The sequence below is a fragment of the Rutilus rutilus genome, assembly GCF_951802725.1.
Source record: "Rutilus rutilus genome assembly, chromosome: 5".
NCBI lineage: Eukaryota > Metazoa > Chordata > Actinopteri > Cypriniformes > Leuciscidae > Rutilus > Rutilus rutilus.
Genome location: NC_140213.1, coordinates 29,052,772 through 29,077,164, shown reverse-complemented (window position 1 = coordinate 29,077,164; position 24,393 = coordinate 29,052,772). Strand labels below are relative to the sequence as shown.

Genomic DNA, 24,393 nt, shown 5'->3' with positions numbered 1-24,393 from the left:
CTTTTCTTCGTCTGTCTAACTCTGAGGAGATTCACTTTTGCTTCGCATACAGAGTTTTTATTTACCGATGATCAAGACGGAAATAACTAAAGAGTGGATGCAAAGGTAAGTTTAGGAAGCAATTAAAATTCGTTTACACTTTGTTTTTAACGATATTTGTAATCCATTGGCATGAAATGAGCATTTTATTTACATACATCAGCTTCTTATTCTGGGCATGCATGGTGATATTTTAGCTATTTATGCATGCAGATACTAATTAATGTTAGTTCCTAATCCAGGTTTTATTATAGGCTAGAAAAACATGTGTCTGTCTTAGTGTTACAAAATTAACATAGAAATGCCCTATGGACACAAATAAGTATAAAACAGTTGCGCATAAAAGAAACTTTTAATTACTATAACAAACAATTACAATAAGTCTACCCATAACTAGTTATAATTACCAGCGCCTGTTACCTATTCAGATTTTACATTCATAGATTTTATATAATGTTAAAATGAAAAACTAATTCCATGTAAAAAATGTTCTTGATAAAAAATGTTTAGCTTTTTTTTTGTCAAAGATTTTAGGTTAAATCCTTTTATATTCAAATTTTAACTATTGGCTGTGAAATCCATTTATTGATCGATTGATTTAGTAAATAATTTATTGATTGGTTTACAGTTTCAGCTTCACACCATCTGTCACATTTATTTATTTTGTCCAGTTAGTACAGTAATGCAGTGTCATATCACTATTTGTAAAAATTATCATTCTGATAAATATTAACATCTGTATATAGCTCTGTGGAAGTATGATGCAGGATTCCACTGAAAGCCATTGTTTGCAGTGTGGATTCCAGTAGATTAGTGATGCTTCAGTGAATGGATTCTGTGTTTCTTTTATGCACATGGACAGACACTGATGTCTCATTAGGGGACATAACATCATGGTGTGGGTAGAATTGTGTGTGTGTGTGTGTGTGTGTGTGTGTGTGTGTTTAGAAAAGAAAACATCGCAAGAGATTGTTGATCAAGATCAGAATCTTCAATAGCCTCATTTTTATATAGCCTATACTTTGACCTTATTAAATTCATAGCAACAACAGCCAGTGGTGCCAAGGGCAGTTTGTATCCTCAACAGAGAGAAAATACAAGCCAATATCTAGGAAAGATAAAAGAGAACCATGTCCCACTCAGAAACATGACTTTCCTTGTCAAAAGTGTTCCACGGATATTTGTTTGTTGCAGTTTTGCTGTGGGGAAATGTCACCACTTAATGTTGCTTGCAAGCAAACCCATGCTTTAGTGTGCTATTTTTGCACCTGACTGAGTATGATAAATGCTTGCAAGGTGAACAACCCTCTTACCAGTTGGCTATATCTGCTTCTATTTTAATGGCCACACATGGACACTATGTCACTTCTTTATGTTGTATAACCAGGGATCACAGTGTTTGAGATGATTTGTAGTCACTGCATGGAATTGCAAAATTAATGGGTTAAATACATTTTCAAGACTTGACAGGATATTTTTCCATTTTTCATTGCAACGGTTGTTTTGTTTGTTTAGCAAGTCTACTTGGAACAAAAGCTTTGTGACAAGGTTCACAGAAAAAAAAGGTGTGGACGAGGGTGTTCGGAAAATAATAAATGCCTTGAACATGAAAATGAAACCACACTGCTCTTTCTTTAATACTATAAGTCAGAAATCTGTCTGAAATGTGCTTGTGATATGAAGTAGCAGCTAAATTGAGACTTGTTGTCTCAGGTTGCTTGCTACTCTCTGGTTCTCAAACGTTCTGTTACCACCCGTGGAGATATTTGCACAAGTGTCACAAGAATACATGTACTCACAGTTAAACAGAACCTCATATACAGCGCTCTTAACACAAATGAGTCCTGATTGGGGTCTCTCACAGAGAGTACATGGATCTAGCCACCAGACAGCTGTCAGCTTACTGTGTTTGCCAAAATCAACAGCCATAACTACCACTCCCTCTCCGTTCTGCGCCTTGAATCTGTACCGTCTCAGTCAACATTGTTACGTTAATGCAGTTTAGATTCATGTCATAATCTACCATAATTATGACAAACTCCAGCTGCGTTCTTGGAGTTGCTGTCTATTTTTGACCATGAAGGCTTCATGCAAGGACTCAAATGACCCTGGGACACGTTTTATATACACCTTCTTCTTCTTTTTTTTGCTAATGAAAATGCAACCACATTATCTTTGGGGTAGAGATTTGCTAAATTATGATCTTTTAATCTACAATTTTTGCCTGGCAGACAAAAGAAGTCATTCAGACTTGGTATCGGTGCTTTTAAACTTATGTCCCGTCGTGACTTATCAGTCGTTACGTGTGTTGTGTAGTGGACTGACTCAGTCGTTATAGGTTTGTGCTCCTCTCTGACTGTCAAAGACTAGAATCTGCTCTCCAGTTGATGGAAACAATCTTTATGTGTGTTAAGTCTTAAAGGAGGTGATTCTCTGCAGAATTGTTTTTTTTGTAATGCTGGTTGAAAGTCATCAGTGCGTTCACGTAAGCTGTGCAGACAGAGCAAGAATGGCAGGCAAGCAGCAACAACCTCACTTTCCTTCTGAACCGACAACAAGACTGGCACTGGCAAAGGATCTACGATCTATATCTTCATCAGAGCCAAAGCAGACTCTGATTGTGGAAACCCTATCATGCAAGAAATATTATTACACACTGACAAGTTTTGCTTGCTAAACAAACCGAAAACTTCTGTTTTTAAGAATTTGTTTATGTTTGGTATTGTTGTGTTACTCACTGTACTATAAAGTTTTCTCACCGGTGAATGACACATGATGTATTGCAGTAACGTTGTGTCCGGTGTTATTGGCTGTGCGCATTCATGTGATTTGCAGGGAGGGTGGGACATACGCTTTTACTGCTATCAGGCTAAAGTTAGCATTTTCCCAGGTGTCCAACAGAACCTTTAAGTCCTAAGTCTTAGAACGTTTCAGCTAGTTGTTAAGTGTGTCCCCAGCTTTAGCTCAGTAAGAAACAACCTGACAACACCCTGGAAACCACATAGAACATTGTGACAGTGCCCTGCAATAACCCACAACACCTCCGGATATCACATAACAACACCCTAGCAACTATTTAGAACACTCTGGAAACTGCATAGCAACACCCTGGCAACTACCCAAACTACTCCAGAAACTGAATAGCAACACTCTGGCAACACCCTCACCACTGTGGCAACTATATAGCAACACCCTATCAACCACCTAGAATACTCTGAGAGCAGCATAGCAATGCCCTGGCAACCACCCACAACACCCTAGCAATTGCATAGCCACACTATGGCAACACCCTGGCAACTGCATAAAGACACCCAAGCAACCACCTAGAACACTATATCAGCCGCATAGTGGTGTCCTGGCAATCACTCACAACATCCTACCAACCGCATAGCAACAGCCTAGCAACCACCTAGTGCATATCAGCAACCGCAAAGCAACACCATGGAAACGATCCACAACCAATCCACATTTTCCTAATAAGGAGATCTGATTATTATTGGAATCATTGTTGAAGAAACTGCAGTATTTAGTATAACTGCAGAGTTTTTTTGAGTGTTCATGGGTAAAATAAACAACAAAGAGATACAAAACTTATACAATATTAATATATCACATAAATATGAGAAAACTTAAACTAAAAATGTGTTGCCTAAAAACACATGACAGAAAACCAGTGTGCTTGTATTTGAAACATTCCTCTTTTCGAGAACTCAGTGTTTTAGCTCAATCCCACCCGAGGCCGGTTTTCTGTATAGTCGGATGTGTGTTGCTGAACCTGTCTAGACAAATCCAGCATGCTGCTTTCATTCCATCTGCCTATGAGATCAAATGAATAAGACCTGATAAGGATCAGTGAGATTACCTGGGGTGCAGGGCTCGACTGAAGATTATGAGGTCAATCAGGCACTTTAGCAACGGTTACTCAAGATGGACTATCTATGCTATCACTCACACTACTGCAAAGATCTCTAGATTAATGGCATCTGCTAAATACCTTGTAGGTGTTACTACTGGGCAGACACACGCGGACTTAGACAAAGAGACATTCTTGTGAAACAGAATGTCTCATGTCTGTTGCACAACACTTCTTCATAAGGTTGTCAGACTCAGTGATGAAATAGAAGAACTTTAAGTGTTCACTGCAGCAATGCTTTTACTAATCATAGTTTAGATCAGCTTGTGAAAATGAGCTTGTTATTTACTGATGCCATTTCCTGCAATAATGTGCATTGTTGATATAACTGGAAATTAAAGCTTTTACTTGAATGTGCATGAACTGGAAATCAGATTGAAGTGTGACATCATGATATTAATCTATTTTTTTGCATTTGTTATAGCATGCGTTGTTTATTTACCAAGGATTCAGATTAATATTGTAATTTTAATCTCTATTCATTTTTGTTTTGATTTAGATTAGAATCTGATGAGAGAACTTTGATAGGATCAAATTTAATTAAACTTTTAAACATTTGCGACATGGATTTCAGTAGTTTCAGAAGCTTATGTGAATGGCTTTTCAGCATGGACAAGTTTCTCTTTAAATAACAAATAAAATTATAATTTGGACATAAAAGCCCACAAAACCTTGTGAATGGAGACTTTGAGGAGTCTTTTATCACTGTTCTAGTGAATTCTTTGCATTCTTTGATAGGGCACCTCATTTGAATATGAATCAACTCATTCAAAATGGGAACTGAAAGGAGTAAAAGAGGAATGTGGACACTTTCCTTTCCTGTCTTTAGCAAGCGTGTCACATGATCAGCAGGACTCTACTAATAGTAATTGTGCAATGAAATCTTTTTATTGTTTTATATGTAACTCAATGTAAACTACATTTTCCATTAATATAACAGTGTGACTAAGAAATTGATGTATGAACGGTTCAAGAGCTCTACATTTAGCATGTATTAAGTAAAAACAGGTTTTTGCCCCGATAATAAGTTTACAGTAAAATAGATTATCAGAAATAAAATGAAATGTCATCAGGATGGGGACAACCAGCGGCTTATTGGGTCTAAATTTTTGGCTCATTTAAGCTGTTTCTGTGATTAATTATGTTTAGTAGGCTTCATTTTTGATTTTATGGACATTTTGGTACAATATGGCCTGGTTTCACAGACAGGGCTTAGATTAAGCCAAGATTAGGCCTTAGTTTAATTAGGACATTTAAGTAGCTTTTATAAACGTGCATTACTGGTGTGCATCTTGAGACAAAACAATGGCACTGATATATTTTAAGATATTTCAGTTAGGGTTACCACCATCAAACAAGCCAAATGTGGGCTGATTGATTATAAGTTTGTGTGGAACAATGTAGGACATGTTACCAGCACTAAAACATAACCTGAAACTGTTATATAATGTCTATCTAACTTAATAAAGACATTTGTATTCTGCCTTTCAGCTTATAAAAATACTTTAATCTTTAGTCCCTTCCAGAAAACACCATTGCATCACAATGTAACATAACGTCTTTATTTTACATTTAAATTCAACATCACTGAGCCCAAAGGCAGCAGGCATCATGCAGATAACTATTTTTGAAACAGTTCGGACCAAGTCCAACTAAAATCCAACAAAATCAACAATGAACAAATAAAATATAAAACAACATGAAATTAGATCATTGACAGTCTTAATAATATATTAAACCCAAAACTCATATTTTTAGAAAGGATGTGAATTAAAACAACCACAGCAGGAAATTCATAGTAAAAAGTAGGACTTTTCTAAGAGTAGAAGATTTTTATAAAGAAACTAAAAGCAAGTTTCAGCAAAGTCAAAGGCAGATTCTTAAGTGCTGACTAACTGTTGTGGAATAAGAACTACTGTGATGTAGACAAAAGGGCCGCCCTTAACCACTGAATCAGCCAATCGTGAGTCTGCAAGGGAATGACGTAATAGCATCATATTCACCATTCATTTGTTCATGATTTATTACAACACATAAAGTGGTATTTTATTAACAGGTTACATTAATGTTGAATAATTATTTGACTGTATTCTATGCATCATGTGCAAAAAATGTGCAACATATAATGCATTTTCAGTTCACTTTATCAAAATAAAATAACATACATGTGAATACTCTGCCTAAAACAGACCTATTACAAGCAACATAATTATAATTATAATTTGTAGAATTATTCTAAGCACTCAGAACTTGCTATAAAAGTTGTTTTTGTTGTTCTTTTTTTGCTAAATTAAAATGGCAACTCACATGACTACATTTTTTTAATTTACAGACAAGCATATACTAAATAAAAGATTGGTTAAATATCTCTTCGGCACATTAAAGTAATCTCTCAAAGCACTACACATGAAACTATGAATGTATATCAAGTGTTTTATACAAAGTACTTGGCCAAGCTCTGTGCAGATGCTTCTCTCTATAATATTTTAAATGCATTTATTTAAAGAACTTTATTACACGGCTCTCTCAAATGCTTGAATCTGCTGTTGCCTGATAATGACTGTCGTAGCAATGCTCCAATAACTGACTGCTCATCATGAGACTAAACTTCCAGCTTCTTTCACTGTTACAACGTTCGCTCCTGATCACCCTGCCGGGTTTATTCAGCGATAACAATGCATATTCATATGTACATTCTGTATAGTCATACTTGACTACTGTAAAGTGACTTTACTGAAAAGTTATCTGTGCAGAAGCACATATCCAAGTAATATGAATGAAATTCATTGTTGATTATCTTCATCATTGATTTTTAAATTTTGTTTACATTTAGATTTTATTAATAATTTGTTGTCACCCCGCGATTAACCCAACTTATGATGTTATACACTATATTCACAATAATCAGTTTAAATAAATTCATTAATTACAATAAATCAATATTATCAATGGATTTCACTTCACTGTTAAAAATTTCTAACCCTCCCAAATCAAAAATTTCAAGTGACCGATAACATCTAAATTTTTCAATTGGCCCAAGTGAAAATCTGTCAATTTAATTTTAGAATGTACAGAATTTCACTTGGGCCAATTGAAAAATTTAGATGTTATCGGTCACTTGAAATTTTTGATTTGGGAGGGTTAGACATTTTTTACAGTGTTGTTTGTTCAACTATGGATCACATTTATACAAATTGCACTATTATGCAGGTCTAAAACTGTAACGTCTCAAGGTTGAAGTTCCAGGCAAAGATTCAAAATACTCAATATATTTATTTAAACTGAAGAATATTCGAAACAGTGTGCGTGCACAGACAGAGTGCTAACAACACAAACATTGACCGACACTGAAGATTGAAACAGAGGAACTTAAATACACAGGGAAATGACAGAAACAATAGGTGACAGTGATGATGATGATGATGATGATGATGATGATGATGATGATGATGATGATGATGATGATGAGGACCAGGTGCAGGTGATGATGACTGAGGACTCTGGGAAGTGTAGTGTAGACAGGACGATGACAGACGGTGAATGTGACAAAAACACATTTTCATGTTGGAGAGTGTGTGGTTTCCTTTTTTTTCTTTTTCTTTTTTTTATTGCTAAGGGATACAATTCAAATCTGTTCACATTTGTCACTTTTACAGCTTTACCAGTTTACAAAAAGTATTCCTTAATCAGGAATAGCAAAACTCTCCAGTGACAAGTTCTTCATAATACAAAACACCTCAATGCATCTCTTTAAGTTATTCTCAGTTTCAAACACAGAAACTATTTACAAAAGAAGGAGGAGGTAGTCTTGTCACTCATAATTAAAAAAGACAAAAAAAAAAAAAAAAAAACATTCAATCTATCAAAAAGGTATTTGGTTCAATAGGAGTTATATACTCAATCCATGTGGACCAGAAATCAACAAACAAATCCTTCTGAAAATTCACATAAAATGGAATTTTCTCCATGTTGAAAATACTTTTTAAGGCATCAATCTGATCCTTTATTTGTGGAGGATTAGGTTTATACCAGCATCTAATTATGGCTTTTTTGCTAGAAGCAAGAATTATTCTATATGTATATTTGTCCCTCCTTTCCCAGGAAACCAACGGCATAATAAAGTCCCTCAAAACTGCAAACAATTGAAGTGCCTAGAATCTTGTGTATATCTTTCCAAAAGCATCTTAGGGTATTCCCAAAATATGTGAAAGTGGTTGACATCCTGAGAGCCACACTGTCTCCAAAAATTTCTGCTATATTGTTTTCTGTTTAGGAGTAATTCAAAAACGAATAATATATATCCAGCAAAATTCTTTCCAGTATAAGGAGCGGGAAGTTGCCCATTGTAGTTTGCATATTTTTTCCCAATCCTCAGTTGTTATTACCAAACTGCTTTCCTTCTTCGACCTCTCCTTAATATATAGAGAAGAATCTCCTTGAAAATCTGTCAATGCTTTATATAATTTATTAATAGTCTTCTCCACTGGTTGAGCATTACACGCTGAGGTGATTATTTTAACTAAAGCAATCTTGTTTGGATCTTCATCAGACATTTTTTTAATTTTCTGATAGAAATGTTGTCGCAATTGTAGATATCTGAAGAAGTCCTTATTCTACAATGAATCTTTCTTTCAAAGAACGAACATCTAATAATTGTTTTTTATCCATTATTGAACAATAGGCAGTAATTCCTTTCCTATACCATATTTTGAAACGCATATCTAACTTATTTGGTTTAAAGTCAAATGTACTCCATTTCAGTATTTTCTCAAACTCTTTTATTTTATACTCCTTATTAATAACCTCATACCAAATTTTTTGAGTTACATTGGTTTTATTTTTTATTAGATTTTTTTTAGATCTGCAATTGTCGATTATATAGGATCTCCCCAAACCAACGAATATCAATATCTTTCCATCTTGCTTGGTATACTGGGTTGCACCAACAGATAATTGGTCTCAATTGTGCAGCACGGAAATATTTTTGTAGACAACGAAGGTTATCTTTCCCTTATCTAGACCCTCCCTTATCTTTACTCAAGTGCAGGGTTTTAAATGTCACTCTTGGTCTCTTACCCTGCCATATGAATCTGGAAATCAATTTGTCCCGTTCTGTAAATAGTTTTTTTGGGCAAGGCAATAGGTAAAGACTGAAATAGATAGTAACTTGGAAGTATGTTTTGCTTGAGTGAGTCAATTCTAGATCTCATATTTAAAAAAAAAAAAAGGTAATAAATTCCATCTTGCAATGTCTTTATTATTATTATTATTAATTAATTAATGAATTAAATAATTAAGTATTTCTAATTTCTAGTAAGTCCTTTATATCTTTGGAGATATGTATTCCAAAATATTTAATACATTTAAGATCCCATTTTAAGCAATAGTCTTTTTTATTTTATTTCGGTGGATTGTATTTAAAAGTCAATACTTTAATGATTAATGTTGCCATTAGCTCAACCAACAACTCAGTTGGATCCTTTAAATACACCAATATGTTGTCGGCAAAAAGTGCTGCTTTGTGCTCATCTTCTTTAATACACTCACCTAAAGGATTATTAGGAACACCATACTAATACTGTGTTTGACCCTCTTTCGCCTTCAGAACTGCCTTAATTCTACGTGGCATTGATTCAACAAGGTGCTGAAAGCATTCTTTAGAAATGTTGGCCCATATTGATAGGATAGCATCTTGCAGTTGATGGAGATTTGTGGGATGCACATCCAGGGCACAAAGCTCCCGTTCCACCACATCCCAAAGATGCTCTATTGGGTTGAGATCTGGTGACTGTGGGGGCCATTTTAATGAGACCTTACGTTTTCCCCCCATTCCTTTCAGGGTTCTGCCCTGGCAGCCTTGTCTGTGTTATCTGTTTCATCTCTGTGTTTGTGTTGTGTGTCAGCACATGGCTTTGTCTTTTTGTTTGTGTTTGCCATGTGCTGCTCTTGTTCCGCCTCCTTGTTTAGTCCTTGTCTAGTCCTTGTTTGCTTGATTGGTTTCATCTGTTCCCGTTATATTGTGCCTCTTTCCCTCATGTCTTTGCTGGTTTGGTGTGTGTGTTCATTGTGTGTATGCGGTTCTCACAAATATTGTTCTAGATTTAGTTTTCCTTGTTTGATTATTTCCTTTTTGTTAAATTCTAGTGATGGGAAGTCCGGCTCTTTTCAAAAAATGTGTCTCTTTTGGCTCGGCTCCCTTATGCTGGGTTCACACCAAAAGATAATCGGGCTGATTTTGGGCCGATTTCCCCACTTCCGACAATCCTAGCTATGTCCCGATTATCTTGATGGTTCTACAGATTATCTTATCAGATTTTCCCTTGGTGTGAGGTGTGTTAAGAGTGTCCGAACCTGATCGGAAGAACGTCGGAGCCGCCCCGATCGCGAATCGTAAATATTCAACATGTTTAATATTTACGATCAGAAATCCTGATGTGTGGGGGGAACCCTGAGGACAAACGCGTGCACGCTCTGGATATTATCACATGAAACGAAACAATATCCAATCAGAAAGCGATATTATGGAAGACGGAAGCATAACAAACGCAGTCATGGCGCAGCACAAAGTGAAATTGATGTGGACAGCACAGCAGAGATGGAGGCTCAGCTTGTTGACTTGTGGCAACAGCACAAATGTTTATACAAAGGTGTTGTGTAAAACCTTTCCAAACACTATCATCGCAATTTCTTCCTGCATATCGTCCGCCATGCTTATTCTGAGGTCTCGCGAGATTTCCTGTGTTCACAGTCGAGACGCTGGTTGAAAATCGGTTTGTGTGTGGTGTGCTGTCTTTGTCACATCATGGCAGACCACACACTATAGGAGCAAAACGGTTAAATCTAGGATTTTTTGTCCTCATGTTTGTGGTCTATCACATTTTGAAAATCTTATAAGATGTAAAAAATATTTTGGTGTGTACCCAGCATTAGAAGAGCCGGCTCTTAGGGATGGGCAAATGAAGCCTCATGAAGCACTGAGGCTTTCCCCTGATTGTTCCAGGAAAAGATTCGAAGCATCAGAGTCGAAAACAGCGGCATCTTGTGGCAGGTCAAATTTATAGCAGGCATGTTTATGAGCAGCTGAGTGCGCAGCGCCGTTGTTTTATCCAATAAGCACAAATAAAAGCCTGACAACGCTAAATATTCAGTTTTCTGATAATATAATTCACATATTAAAGTGTGGCAATAAATTAAATGCAACAATTATATTAATACTAATTATAAAATACCAACAGAGTTGCTTGATGCAAGTAAATGTTGGTCTAATTATTTTATGGTTTCTATGCTGTTTATGTGTCAGAATAAGGAGGAATAATACATGATCATGTAACATAGGTTATAGGCTTATTTATATATATAAAAAGAATGTTAGTAAATGGACTTAAACTTCCAAAAACCTGTAGAGTAGTGGTCTGGGTTCAAACATTCTGACTCGCAAAATGAAGCATTCAAGTGACTGGAAAGAAAGTGAGGCTTCGTTTTTCGTTGATCACGTGTTTCTCTGAAAACAATACGCGCTCCGACACCGAGCTTCAAGAGAAATTGCGCTGCATAGGCTACTCGATACGCACTTTTAAGCTTCAGTGTCAAATGTAACATCACTACCTGCTCTTACGACTCCCAAATCTCTTCATTTAGTATCACTCGGAGCCTTCTATTTTAGTCCACTTTAGCAATTGTGAATGATTTGTGCGTTGGTAAGCAATATTTTATTCAGTGTTTTCATAAAAGCCTTTTTTAAATGCATTTTTTAGTTACAAAAAAACACAACACAAAACAGTTAGCCTACTATTTAACATTTTAATAAAACTTTAATTGAACAATTGAACGCAGAACCACAGCAAATAAATAAAGGCAAAAGTCTTAACATTAGCATTTAAATCCGTCTCTCTCTGTCGCTCTGTGTACCTGGACTAGTACCACTATACTCACTATCTTCGGAGCATGTGTCCTGTCAGAGCCCGTCTACGGAGAGCCTGCCCACTCCCTATTAAGTCCTATTGTACCGAATTTTGGTTGTAGTTCCACCAGAGTTCCACTGGGGGCGATCAACCATGAGTGCAGAATGAATGGGAGTCTATGGGGCTAGACGGCTAAATTTGTCTCTTTCACCCGATTGCCGTTGAGAAATCTCAGATTCGATAGTAGGTTTTGCAAGTTCAACATGGGTTATAGGTCGAAAGTTGAATGAACGAGTACTTATGTCCTTTCGATTTCTTACAGGTTGAGTTGTTGTTGCCCATAACGCGCTAGCATTCTGCTAATGAACGCTGATTGGTAAGTGAAGGACTGATTACGACCAGAGATACCGCTTGATGGCATCATGGCATCCGAAGCGGGACCAGAAACAAACAAAACAAAAACTCTTCTAGCACGTGTATTTACCTGTGTCAGCTGTGTTGTCGATGCCTCGAGAGAAAAGAAAGTGCAGAGCGCGAAAGCACCAAAGTGACTGAACGACTGCCGTAAAGCAGTATCTCTGGTCGTACGATGTGTATGACGTCATTGACACTTTAAAAGACTTTTTAAAGCAAATAAGTGACTCTAAAAAATCTAACACCCAGCAATGTGTAATTTCTTTGCATCTCCTTTCGAATACAATATTCAAATTACTAGACAAAAAATTATATCCTGAGAAAAGTGGATTTTGAGGGGTATACTGCCATAGACCTCCATTCATTCTGCACTCGTCCTGTGAGCGCCCTCATATGGAATCAAAGTGGAACTGCAACCATTTCAGAAGCCGGAAGTGTACTGAGAGTGAAACTTCTCGCCTTATTAGACATTCTCTGGTCCTGTCCTCCTTTCACATAATGTTATGATCCTTGTCTGTCCTCCCATGTGATTGGCCGCATGGTGTGCCCATCCAAATAAAGTCCCGCCCCAAATAAAGATTCGGCTCTCCCCGATGGGAGTCGACTCTTCTCGTCCGCTACAAAGAATCGGCTCTTAGAGCCGGGTAGAACAGGAATCAACACAAGACTCAAAAAGACAAGACAACAAGAGATAACAGAAACAAAAAACTGACAACTATGACTAGAGAAAACAAATTAGACTAAATAATAACTGGAGCTAGCAAAGGGAAAAATAAAGTAAATAAAATAAATAATTTCTAGAAATAAGTAACTGGAACTTACAAACAAAAAGAAATAAAACAAGACTGCAACCTTAAGAACTAGAGAAAAAAAGAAATAAAAGATTACTTAGCAAAATATAAAAATCAAGAGAAACCAAAAACAAGGCTTGAGCGAACTAGAATGAAAATAAATAAAGACTAGACCTAGACTAAGAACAAAGAAAAACTAGAATTCGACTCTCCTGTCCTGGCAAGCCACTCTAGTGCCTAGTGCTGGTACATCTCACCTATGCCAAGCCTCTGGTTCCTTGAGCTGCTGTCAAGTTTCCACCATTGCCATAGAGCCTGACCAGTCTGTTCTTCTGCCCTATTGTTTGGACTGTTCCTGCCTGTGTTTTGTCTTTGTTAATAAATATCACTGCGCCTGGGTCATCACTGAAACATGGCTTGCTTCAGATGATCGAATTTCTCTGTCTGAACTCTGCCCCACGATCTCAGCTGCCCTAGAACTTTTAGTCGTGGTTGGGGGGTCGCTGTGATTTTTAAGAACTCGTTTTCATGTAGGCCTCTTTCCATAGATTCTTATTCCAGGTTTGAGGCTTTAGTATGTAAAGTTGATTTACCTAAACCTGTGCTTTGTGCCCTAATTTACAGAGCGCCAAAATCCAATAAGGATTTTTTTATAGAGTTCTCTGATTTTCTATCTAATTTGGCCACAAAAGTTGATGACGTTCTGCTTCTACACTGTAAAAAATTTCTAACCCTCCCAAATCAAAAATTTCAAGTGACCGATAACATCAAAAATTTTCAATTGGCCCAAGTTAAAATCTGTACATTTAATTTTATAATTTACAGAATTTCACTTGGGCCAATTGAAAAATTTGGATGTTATCGGTCACTTGAAATTTTTGATTTGGGAGGGTTAGAAATTTTTTACAGTGTAGGCGATTTCAATTTACATGTTTGTTGCCCATAAAAGCCACTTGTAAGAGAGTTTACTCAACTTTTAGACTCTTTTAACTTAACACAATTTATTTCTGGTCCAACACTTGACCTTGTTATGACTTCAGGTTTTCCTATAACAAACATTGATATTCGTGATGCTGGTTTGTCTGACCACCTGCCAATAATATTTGATTGTTCTATTGCTGTTTTAAAACCTGATAGCAGGCCCTCCACTTACCTGTCTAGAGTTATTAACTCTTACTGCTGCACAGTTTATAAAGGTTTTTACAGAACTCCCAGCTGGTGTCACTACACAGTATTCTGATGTTGATGACTTGGTTGTTAGTTTTAATACATCATGTGATCATGTTTAGTTAATCATTATATATCAGACGTAAAACAGAGTTAGTGCATTACAAAAAGGGATACAATTATTAGTGCAATACGGGTTGTGCAATAAGAGACAGTATAACATGGGTTGTGCAATGGGGTCAGTGTAATGCGGGTCAGTGCAATATAGAATGGTGTAATATGGGTCAGTGCAATATCAGGTCAGTCAGGGCATGTGCAAAATTGGTGTGTGCAATACAGTCGATGCTTTTTTGTTTTCTATATGTCCTTTGTTGTTCACTCTTGTTGTTACTGTTTGTTCTAACATGATGTGATCACTGTTTTTGTCCTTGTCTCTCTGTATATAGTTTGTATATAGTGGCTCTGTATGTATTTACAAGCTTTTTGCATCCATCCCAGAAGGTCTGGCGTTTGCCTACGAGTCGAGCTAAATTTTCACACTTCCACCCGATCTCGCATTCTGAACTGTTGAATATAGTGTCCAGTTTAAGATCGACCACTTGTTCACTTGACGTTATACCAACTACATTACTAAAAGAAGTTTTGGATTCAGTGGCTCCAAATATTATATCTGTTATCAACAGTTCCTTACAGACTAGTTCTGTTCCATCTTGTTTCAAACATGCAGTAGTTCATCCGCTGTTCAAAAAAGCAAATCTGGATCCATCTGATTTTAGTAACTACAGACCTATTTCGAAACTGCCATTCTTATTGAAAGTATTGGAGAAAGCTGTTTTAAATCAGTTATCCCCTTACTTAATTGAGAATAATATATTCGATCCATTTCAGTCTGGTTTTAGATCTAAGCATAGCACTGAATCGGCCTTGTTAAGAGTGGTAAACGACTTCTTGTTATTTGTGGATTCTGTGCAGTTCTGATATTGTTGGATTTAAGTGCAGCTTTTGATACAGTGGATCACTGCATTCTTTTAAACAGGTTAAAAACCGGGGCTGATATCTGTGATTCAGCCGTGGAGTGGTTTGAGTCCTATCTCTGTGGAGATGGGTCAGTTTCATTCATCGACTGCTTCTGTCACGGGTGGAGTACCGCAAGGCTCCATTTTGGGCCCGATTTTATTTTCCCTATATGCTCCCTCTTCGTTACATTTTTTAATCTCACAAGGTTCCGTATCACATTTATGCTGATGATACCCAGTTGTACATGTCAATAAAACCTGGGTCTAAGTCCTTGTCTGATTTATTAGCCTGTGTAAATGACATTAAGAGTTGGATGGGTGAAAATGTTCTTCAGTTAAATGAAAACAAGACTGAAGTCATTTTATTTGGCTCCCCCCATTTGGTAGACGGCCTGACCTCTAGTTTAGGAACTCTGCAAGCGAATATCCGCACTCATGTAAAGAACCTGGGTGTTGTAGTCGATTCTGAGTTAAAATTCGACAAGCAAATAAACTCAGTTGTCAGAGCCAGTTTTTTCCAACTTAGGGGTTTACGGAAATTGAAATCTTTTCTATCTTTTGGTGACCTAGAGACAGTCATTCATGCTTTAATTTCAACAAGGCTTGATTATTGCAACGCTCTGTATGCCGGTATAAACCAGTTTTCACTATTGCGTTTGCAACTGGTTCAAAATGCTGCAGCTCGCTTCTTAATGAGGAAGAAAAAACGTGAGCATATCACCCCTATTTTATCACATTTGCATTGGCTACCGGTCAAATACAGAATTGAGTACAAGGTTTTAACTTTTGTATTTAAAGCCTTACATGGTCTGGCTCCAGTTTATATCTCAGAATTTATTTGTCCATACTCTCCCCGAAGATATCTTAGATCATCCTCTGACAAATTATTAATCATTCCACTGTCTCGCTTGAAATCTATAGGGGACAGAGCCTTTTCCGTATTTGGTCCTAAGCTGTGGAATTCGTTACCTCAATTTGTTAGGTTATCTTCTTCCTTATATGCATTTAAGTCATCTCTGAAAACGTATCTTTTGTAGTCTTAGTATTTTTGTACGACTGTTATTTTTTATTGTGTTTTTGCAGTAATGTTGTTTTAAGGTGCTATATAAAAAAAAGTGACCTTGACCTTGACCTTGACCTTGATCCCTTCTCTGAATCCTGACAAATTCCACTGCCCGCACCTCGTGTTTTTCAAAGCAAAAATGCTCTGTGTGAAGCAGCTTATGCACACAGGACCAGCATTTTAAACCCAAACATTTATATGATGTCCTCAATATCCCAACATCTTTTCTCATGTCTGTCTGTTAAACATCTACATCTTTACACAAAAAAACCACTCCACTGCTTGTCAAGCGATGCTTTCCTGCCCTAAATCTTCCTAACTGCATAATGCATTTTTATTCGTGACATCAAGTATGATTATAATTCTAAGCTTCTCATGTGAATTTACAACTAGGCTTGTCATATGGGAAAATGTTGTCTATAAATCCAGTCTTGTTTGTATGTATATATCATCTGAGTTGCGTCTTAACATGCAGTGTTATCCAACACCAGAGAATATGGAGTAAAATATAGCAGTGTAGACGGCCTGAGTGCTCTAACTCGGCAGGGCGATTAATGAACTTGCCCAGTGGCTCCTGAGAGTCTGACAAACAGTTAGTTCCCTTACTTCCTGCATGAATCCTGCAACATTATTGAATGTTTTTACTCTAATTGGGTTTGAACGAGCTATATTTTTACTCTAATTATTTTTTTTACCTACTATATTTGGACTATACAAATGTGTTTTCCATGCACACAGAGAATCAGGGCCGGCGCTATCCTGCCCCCTCAGTCAAGATGAATGTGAAAATAGATTTTAATGATGAAATAGACCCTTAAAAAAACAATAAAAAAAAAACCACATATGATACTGTAAGTGCATAGGCTTTCTTGGCTACTTTCTAGGATATTAGGCTACTATAGCCAAATTTTAGTTAAGTACAGTCTGTTTTGTCACATTTGACACAAACTTCCCGCACCACGAAAAATGCAGCTAAATAGGCTAAAGGCATGATGATTTTTTTTTTTTTATGTTTAGAGGGCTAGTCAGTTGATTATTTCATTGTGTTGTTATTATTAGTCACTGGTTGCAGTTCAGGCTGTTATAACTCTCATAAGTTATAACTTATGCATCTGTTAAACGGGTCTCAATAAGTGTGTTACGTGTTAGTGAAGCGGTCAATAAGCGTGTTTCATAGAAAAGTAAACACAGTTAATTACTTTTGGTGGTGGTGGTGGTGGTACATGTCTGGATTCATGGTAAAACCGCTGAAATTGTGTAACTAGGACTTTATATATTATGGTCTAAAATGTGTTTATTTCATGGATATGGAGTCAAATTTTTTAATGTGTTAGCCCAGGCAATTTTCCTTTTTGTTTTATGTAACGTTATTCAGTACTCTGCCATTTGTATTTGCTCAGTAGTTTTAGATTAATAATTGTGGTAGCAACGTACGGGTCGACAAATATGTGAATGGGCCACATTTGTTATTCTAGCTGGGGATACTTTGAGCTACGTCATCACCCCCTTTCTTTACTTCATATGCCCCCTTTTCAGTGCTCCGCTGGCGCGGGTGTTTTGAACTGTTCTATTGTGCTACTGAAAATAATTTACCAGTGTCATTTAAGGATCTATTTATTTTAAGTTCTCTAGGAAAGAAAAAATATCACCATTGAGATCTTATATAATCAGTGTTTCTTCTACACAGCAGTGAGATACCTTTGCTTAAGTCACCTTCTTTTCTCCTGGGAAAGACTCCAATAATGTCTCCTATGATTTCATAAGAGATATTAGCAATACCTCAAACTGTGCCAACATTCAAATGTCAGAGATTTCAATATGAACTATGAATTCAACATCTGGTTGTTTCATTTGTGTCTATTTTAATTCCTCCCAACTGAAATTATATGAGAAACATACTGAGACTATTAAAGTTCATACTCAATGAGAACTCGATCTCCAGAGCTGTGAAAAACCATCTACTGAGAAATAATATTTTCCTCTGGATAAGCGTATTTAAAGTGCTTTGCTTTGAATCTTTATCAAAAGGATAGTGGACAGGTAATGATGGGGAGGGATCAAAATATGAATTTATTGATTTTGATGTTTGGCTCCATTTTGATCAATTTGGGGTAAATTGTGGGAATGAAGTGTTTGTCCACCATTTTTAATGACCCATAAAACAAAATGTAATTTATGAAATAATAATATAATATAATATAATATATAAGGGATAATGTTCAGTTAAAGTTTATTTTAAGACTATTATTGGCTGACTGTACATTATCCCGGTGTAAAGGATCCACTGGAGGCAAGTGTAAATGAGAACCCAAGTGCAGTTTATTATAAACAAAACCAAACATGAAACAAAACCATGGCATGGCATGAAAACTCAAAAACATGAACACATGGCAAACATGAGGGCTTAAATACACGCAAGACTAATGACTTGACAAGGGACACCTGTGAACAATGAACCAATGACAACATGACACATCAGACAAACCCCAAAACAAAACCGTGACACCCGGTTATCACATGCATATTCACTAAATAAATAAATATGTGGCCAGTTTTGGTAAGTGGTCTCATATACAACTAAAACCCGCAATAAAAAACACCAAGAAAACTCTAGCATTGTTGGCCAAAACAGAATGAAGTATTCCAGAGAGCTGTGTAATAAAACAGTTAAATTCAATTCAATTAAATATACCTAAAAGCAAGCACCAACCACCTAGCAATGCTCTGAAAGCACCCAGAAAATGTATTGTTGAACACGGCAGTGTTATTTTAGTATCACTGAGATTATATTGTTTATTAATATTTTGAATTATTTTGAATTTTATATTTTATATTTTCCAGTTTAATTTGAGCTTTATTTAACGTTTTAGAAATTTTGTTGTGAGTTTTTGTCATTTTTGTATGAATTTATTTCAATTTTTGTTATTTTAGTACATCAAGGAAAACCAAATGAAAATGAGAAATATTGTCTTGGCAACAAGCTGAAATAAAATAAGTTTAAGTTGTTTTAATATTTTATTTTATTTCAGATAACCCTTCCGTACAGTCAACCACCACTTACGTTTTCATCAGAAAAAGTAAAAATCTAGCATCTAATCATTATTATCCATGTATGACTACACTGACTCCTGAACATTTCTGTTTTTTTCAGAATGTGAGGCAATATCCATTAAGATGGAATCTCTTAACCATTCCACCTCCACTTTGCCTTCCTGCACCTACAAGGAGGAGTTCAAGCGCTACCTCCTCCCGTCCGTCTACAGCCTGGTCTTCATCTTTGGACTGCCGCTCAATTTCATCATCATCCTGCGGATCTGGGGCTCACGGCGCACACTGACGCGGACCAAGATCTACATGCTGAATCTAGCCGTGGCGGACTTTCTGTACGTCTGTTCCCTTCCTCTTCTCATATACAACTACGCCAGCAAGGACTACTGGCCGTTCGGCGACTTCACCTGCCGTCTGGTTCGCTTTCAGTTCTACAGCAACCTTCACGGAAGCATCTTCTTCCTCACCTGCATCAGCTTCCAGCGCTACATGGGCATCTGCCATCCGATGACGCTGTGGCCTAAACAGGGCGGGCGCAGGCTGGCATGGTTGGTCTGCGCTGGGGTTTGGGTGGCTGTCGTTTTGCTCTGCGCTCCCACGTTTGAGTTCGCCGCCACCGGCATCCAGCGCAACCGCACGGTGTGCTACGACCTGAGCGTTCCCCTTCGTTCAACAGAATACTTCCCGTACGGCATCACCTTGACCTGCCTGGGCTTCGTCGTGCCCTTTCTGGTGATCGTGGTGCTGTACTGCAAAATGGCACGGGTTCTCTGGCAGGTCGGCGAAGCCAGAGAAGTCTCGGCCGCGGAGAAGAAGAATAAAGCCATTAGGATGATCATCATTGTAACGCTGGTGTTCGCCATTAGCTTTTTGCCGTTCCATGTGACAAAGACGCTCTACCTGCTAGTGAGGACTTTTCCCACGGCCCCCTGCGAACTGAGGAACCTGCTGGCTGTGGTGTACAAAAGCACCAGACCCTTTGCCAGCATGAACAGTGTTTTGGACCCCATTCTGTTCTACTTCACCCAGCCGCAGTACAGGCGCAGCACCAGAAGCCTGCTGCTCAAAATCACCTCACTGAAAGACAAGACTGCCAAAATCTGACTGAAACACACCTGGTTTTGTCTAATATTACTGTATATTAAAGGTTTAGTTCACACAAAAATTAAAATGATGTCATTAATTACTCACGCTCATGTCGTTCCAAATACGTAAGACTTTTTTTCATATTCCAAACTCAAATGAAGTTCAATTTAATGAAATCTGAGAGCTTTCTGTGCCTCCATTGACAGCCTATGCAACTACCACTTTTAATCCCCAGAAAGGTACAGTAGTAAAGATGTCACATCATAAAAGTACTCCATATGACTCCTGTGGTTTCACCTCAATTTTATGAAGTGACGCGAGTGCTTTGTGTGCGCAAAAAAAACGTAATTTACCACTTTATTTACAAAATATTCATCTCCAACGCACGTTCATGACAGCACCACATTGTATGTGTGTTGTGTTGATGCGAGAGCAGGCGTTGTTGCGTGAATGTGTGTCGGAGATTATTATTTTGTAAATAAACTGGTAAATTATGTTTTTTTGCGCAAAAAAGCACTCACGTCGCTTCAGAAAATTGAGTTTAAAGCACTTGAGTCACATGAATTACTTTTATGATGTCTTTACTACCTTTCTGGTACTTGGTAGTTGCATAGGCTGTCAATGGAGGGACAGAAAGCTCTCAGATTTTCATTTGAGTTCAGAATATGAACAAAATTCTAACAGGTTTGGAGCGACATGAGGGTGAGTAATTAATGACAGGATTTACATTTTTGGGTGAACAAACCCTTTCGTGCAAGACACTACAGACAAATACATTGTTTTTTCATGCACTGGACTATTGACATTTTAGGCTATTTTGCTTCCATAACTTGTCTTCTTTCAGACTAGTCAAAAGAACATCCAAAATACACATTTAAGTGTTTCATTTATTACACTTTACATATCTTTAAAAGCTTTGAGTTTTTTTCACCTGCACTCAACCAGAAATCTCCACTTCAGCAGCTTTACATACTCCAAACTTTAGTTTTAGTCCTTTCTATATTAGTTTGTTCATATATCATTTGCCTGATTTATAAAATATTGTATTCTTAAAACCATGATGACATTTTATTTTTCAGACTGTTGGCAGTATGTTCTGATTTATGGACTGATAAAAAAGAGATATCCAAAATCTCCTTTGTAAAAACCTAAAATGAATCAATCATTTTAAATCTGGCTTTATCCAGTGTTCAGATTTTGGTTCTGGAAATGTACACAAATTAGTGCATTTAAAAAAAATAATAAGGCATCGTTTGCATATTTAAACAACATTTCAGAAAACTTGTAATGGAAAATGTCATATCTGTATGTAGTGTGATTTACCTGGGGGAGTATGGTGATATCTATTAGTTAAAAAATTATTGCACATATTTACCAGTGGTGTCTTGCGTTAAGATACTTAGTAGGTTGTGTGGATGTCGAAACCAATTTTTTTAAAAATATTTATATACAAAACTTACAAAGCATTTAGGATCTCTGCTGTGAAAGTAGTATGTAATAGCTGAAGGAAGTGACCCTTTTGATCGATTCAGTGTTACAAAAAATTATTTATGAAGATTGAAACTATCGTGCATCACCCTATGGACATTTGCATTTGCTTTGAGTTAGAGAACAGCCCACCAAAGCATGGCAGATGACCAGTGGAGCTGTGAGCTCGTATCTGAGGGGTTTGAACCCTGTGAATGGCAGCTGAATGAGAGGACTAGTCTGGCTGATCCAGTCAAGATCAGCTGATCTCTCCTTACATGTGAAAAGGAGGTGCATTTTATTAACATGTTATGATGGCAATAGGAAATAAGAAAAGATACAATTGCTGACATAAGACTAATAGAGCTGAGAAATAAGATATGTTTCTAATCCAAGGGGATTTAGAGTGCAACTTAAAAAATATATATGTTTTTTAATGAAGTTACATTAGTGGTGAAAGTATGAACTTTTTTTTTTATTTTAATATGAAAGAAAAGGAAATCACACATTCTTTATTCATATTAAGAAGTTTTATTTATATATTTTTGTAATATATTATTCTGTTTTTATGACTTGTACGTGTGTGCGCGCGCGTGTGTGTGTGTGTGTGTGTGTGTGTGTGTGTGTGTGTGTGTGTGTGTGTGTGTGTGTGTGTGTGTGTGTGTGTGTGTGTGTGTGTGTGTTTATATAAAAAAAAATATGAAGCAGCACTGTTTTCAACATTGATCAATATAAGAAATGTTTCTTGAGCAGCAAATCAGCATATTAGAATGATTTCTGAAGGATCATGTGACACTGAAGACTGGAGTAATGATGCTGAAAATTCAGCTTTGACATTACAGGGGGGAAAAAAGATTACTTTTTTATGTTTTCACTGTATTTTGATCAAGTAAATGCAGTCTTGGTGAATATAAGAGACTTAAAAAAAAACATACAGTGACCCCAAACTTTTGAATGGTAGTGTACAGTATGCATGATATATAGGTGTGAGGTATGTCTTTTGAAACAGTAATATGTCGAATTATGGCTGAGATAGAGATGATTAGAAGCATTTGGAATGGAAAGAATAACACCATCTGTTTACCATACTACATCTGCTGCACATTATTTAACGGAAAGTCATTATCAGATGTTTGATGGTTTAATAACACGTTGTACAGCTCAACATCCTCATGAAGTGACGTCTTGTCCTACAAGAGAAGGATCTAGTGTTAACAACAACATATGAACAGTGACTGATTCAGGAACAGAGCTGTGCTGCTGTTCTGTCATTGTGTTTTCATGTACAGGGCAGTTTAATCACAGATATAGCTTGACCAAAATCTACAAAACCTTATAAATACCATCAAGAAAAAAGCAATGCACCAACACACTATATTTGAATGTGTTTCAGTCATTTGGCCAGTATTATGTATGTGATTTTATTTTTTTATTTTTTATTAATTTTGTCTTGTCTATTCAATCTACTGTATATATCTGATGGGCAAATAATAAACTTTTCCTTCAATGTGCACGAATACGAAGCTAAAAAAAATAGTTTGTTTTATGTTCGGAGTGGAATACTAACATACTGCATACTACACTGCAATCACTGTATACTATGTCCTGTGGTTTCATTTGAATTGTTTGTGAAACATTATGCATTAATTTGCTGTAATAAACATTTCAAACAGAAGTATCCTATACATGACCTTTCAATGTTGCATATTTGATTCATCAATTGGCATTCAGTTATCATTAAATAAAATAAAATACAAATATTATTTGCATTTTTAATCCTGAAAAAAAAAGGCGTAAAGAAGTAAAGAAATGACTGGCTGATATTATTTCAGGTTCATCATACTAGAAGTGGAAGGTCAAGTAGGGAATTTTGTACGTTAGCACAGTATGCTCTGGTTGTACACAGTATTTTTGCAAATGTAGCAGATCATGTATATTCCATGCATACAAACATTTGCATACACTATACATAATTGTATTGTACTGTATGCTATTTTTAACATACAGGCTAGTGCTACATAGTTAACTAATGTGCAACTTCAACTTACTTTTGTGTCTCAGGCATTATGAAGGACCAGTATAGGTGGTATAGATTACCTATGAAAAAGTTTTTGATAATAAAGCAGATGTGATGTTTGCACATTAAACTGGTCTTTTGCTTCCTGCTTCAGTATAAATGGTCAAGCATTATTTGAGCATTTACAGAGAGAAAGAATTTAAAGTAATGAAATGAACATTCAACTGTTATCCAAATGTACTTAAAGCAAAGTCATTACATCTGTGTCTATATTGTAGTATATGAATACAATATATGAAATGAACATACAACTCTGAGGCAAAATAATATACAATATATGAAATGAACATGTAACTTTGGGGCAAAATTCATCACTGTCCATATAATGATGAATACATATGTCGCTGTTATCCAAATGTACTTAAAGCAAAGTCATTACATCTGTGTCAGTATATGAATACAATATATTTT

General features: G+C 36.6%; 1 protein-coding gene across 1 annotated transcript; it reads left to right on the top strand.

Moving 5' to 3' along the window:
* p2ry6 (pyrimidinergic receptor P2Y6) lies at positions 1–23,590 on the top strand. The gene is made up of 2 exons (XM_084408975.1): positions 1–105; positions 19,456–23,590. The coding sequence occupies exon 2, from the start codon at positions 19,479–19,481 to the stop codon at positions 20,454–20,456; it is 978 nt and encodes a 325-aa protein (XP_084265101.1). The 5' UTR covers positions 1–105; positions 19,456–19,478; the 3' UTR covers positions 20,457–23,590.
* Positions 23,591–24,393: the final 803 nt, after the last annotated feature.

Bases quoted from the DNA above. Each gene is read 5' to 3' on its own strand.
- p2ry6 (XM_084408975.1), top strand. From the start codon at position 19,479: ATGGAATCTCTTAACCATTCCACCTCCACTTTGCCTTCCTGCACCTAC.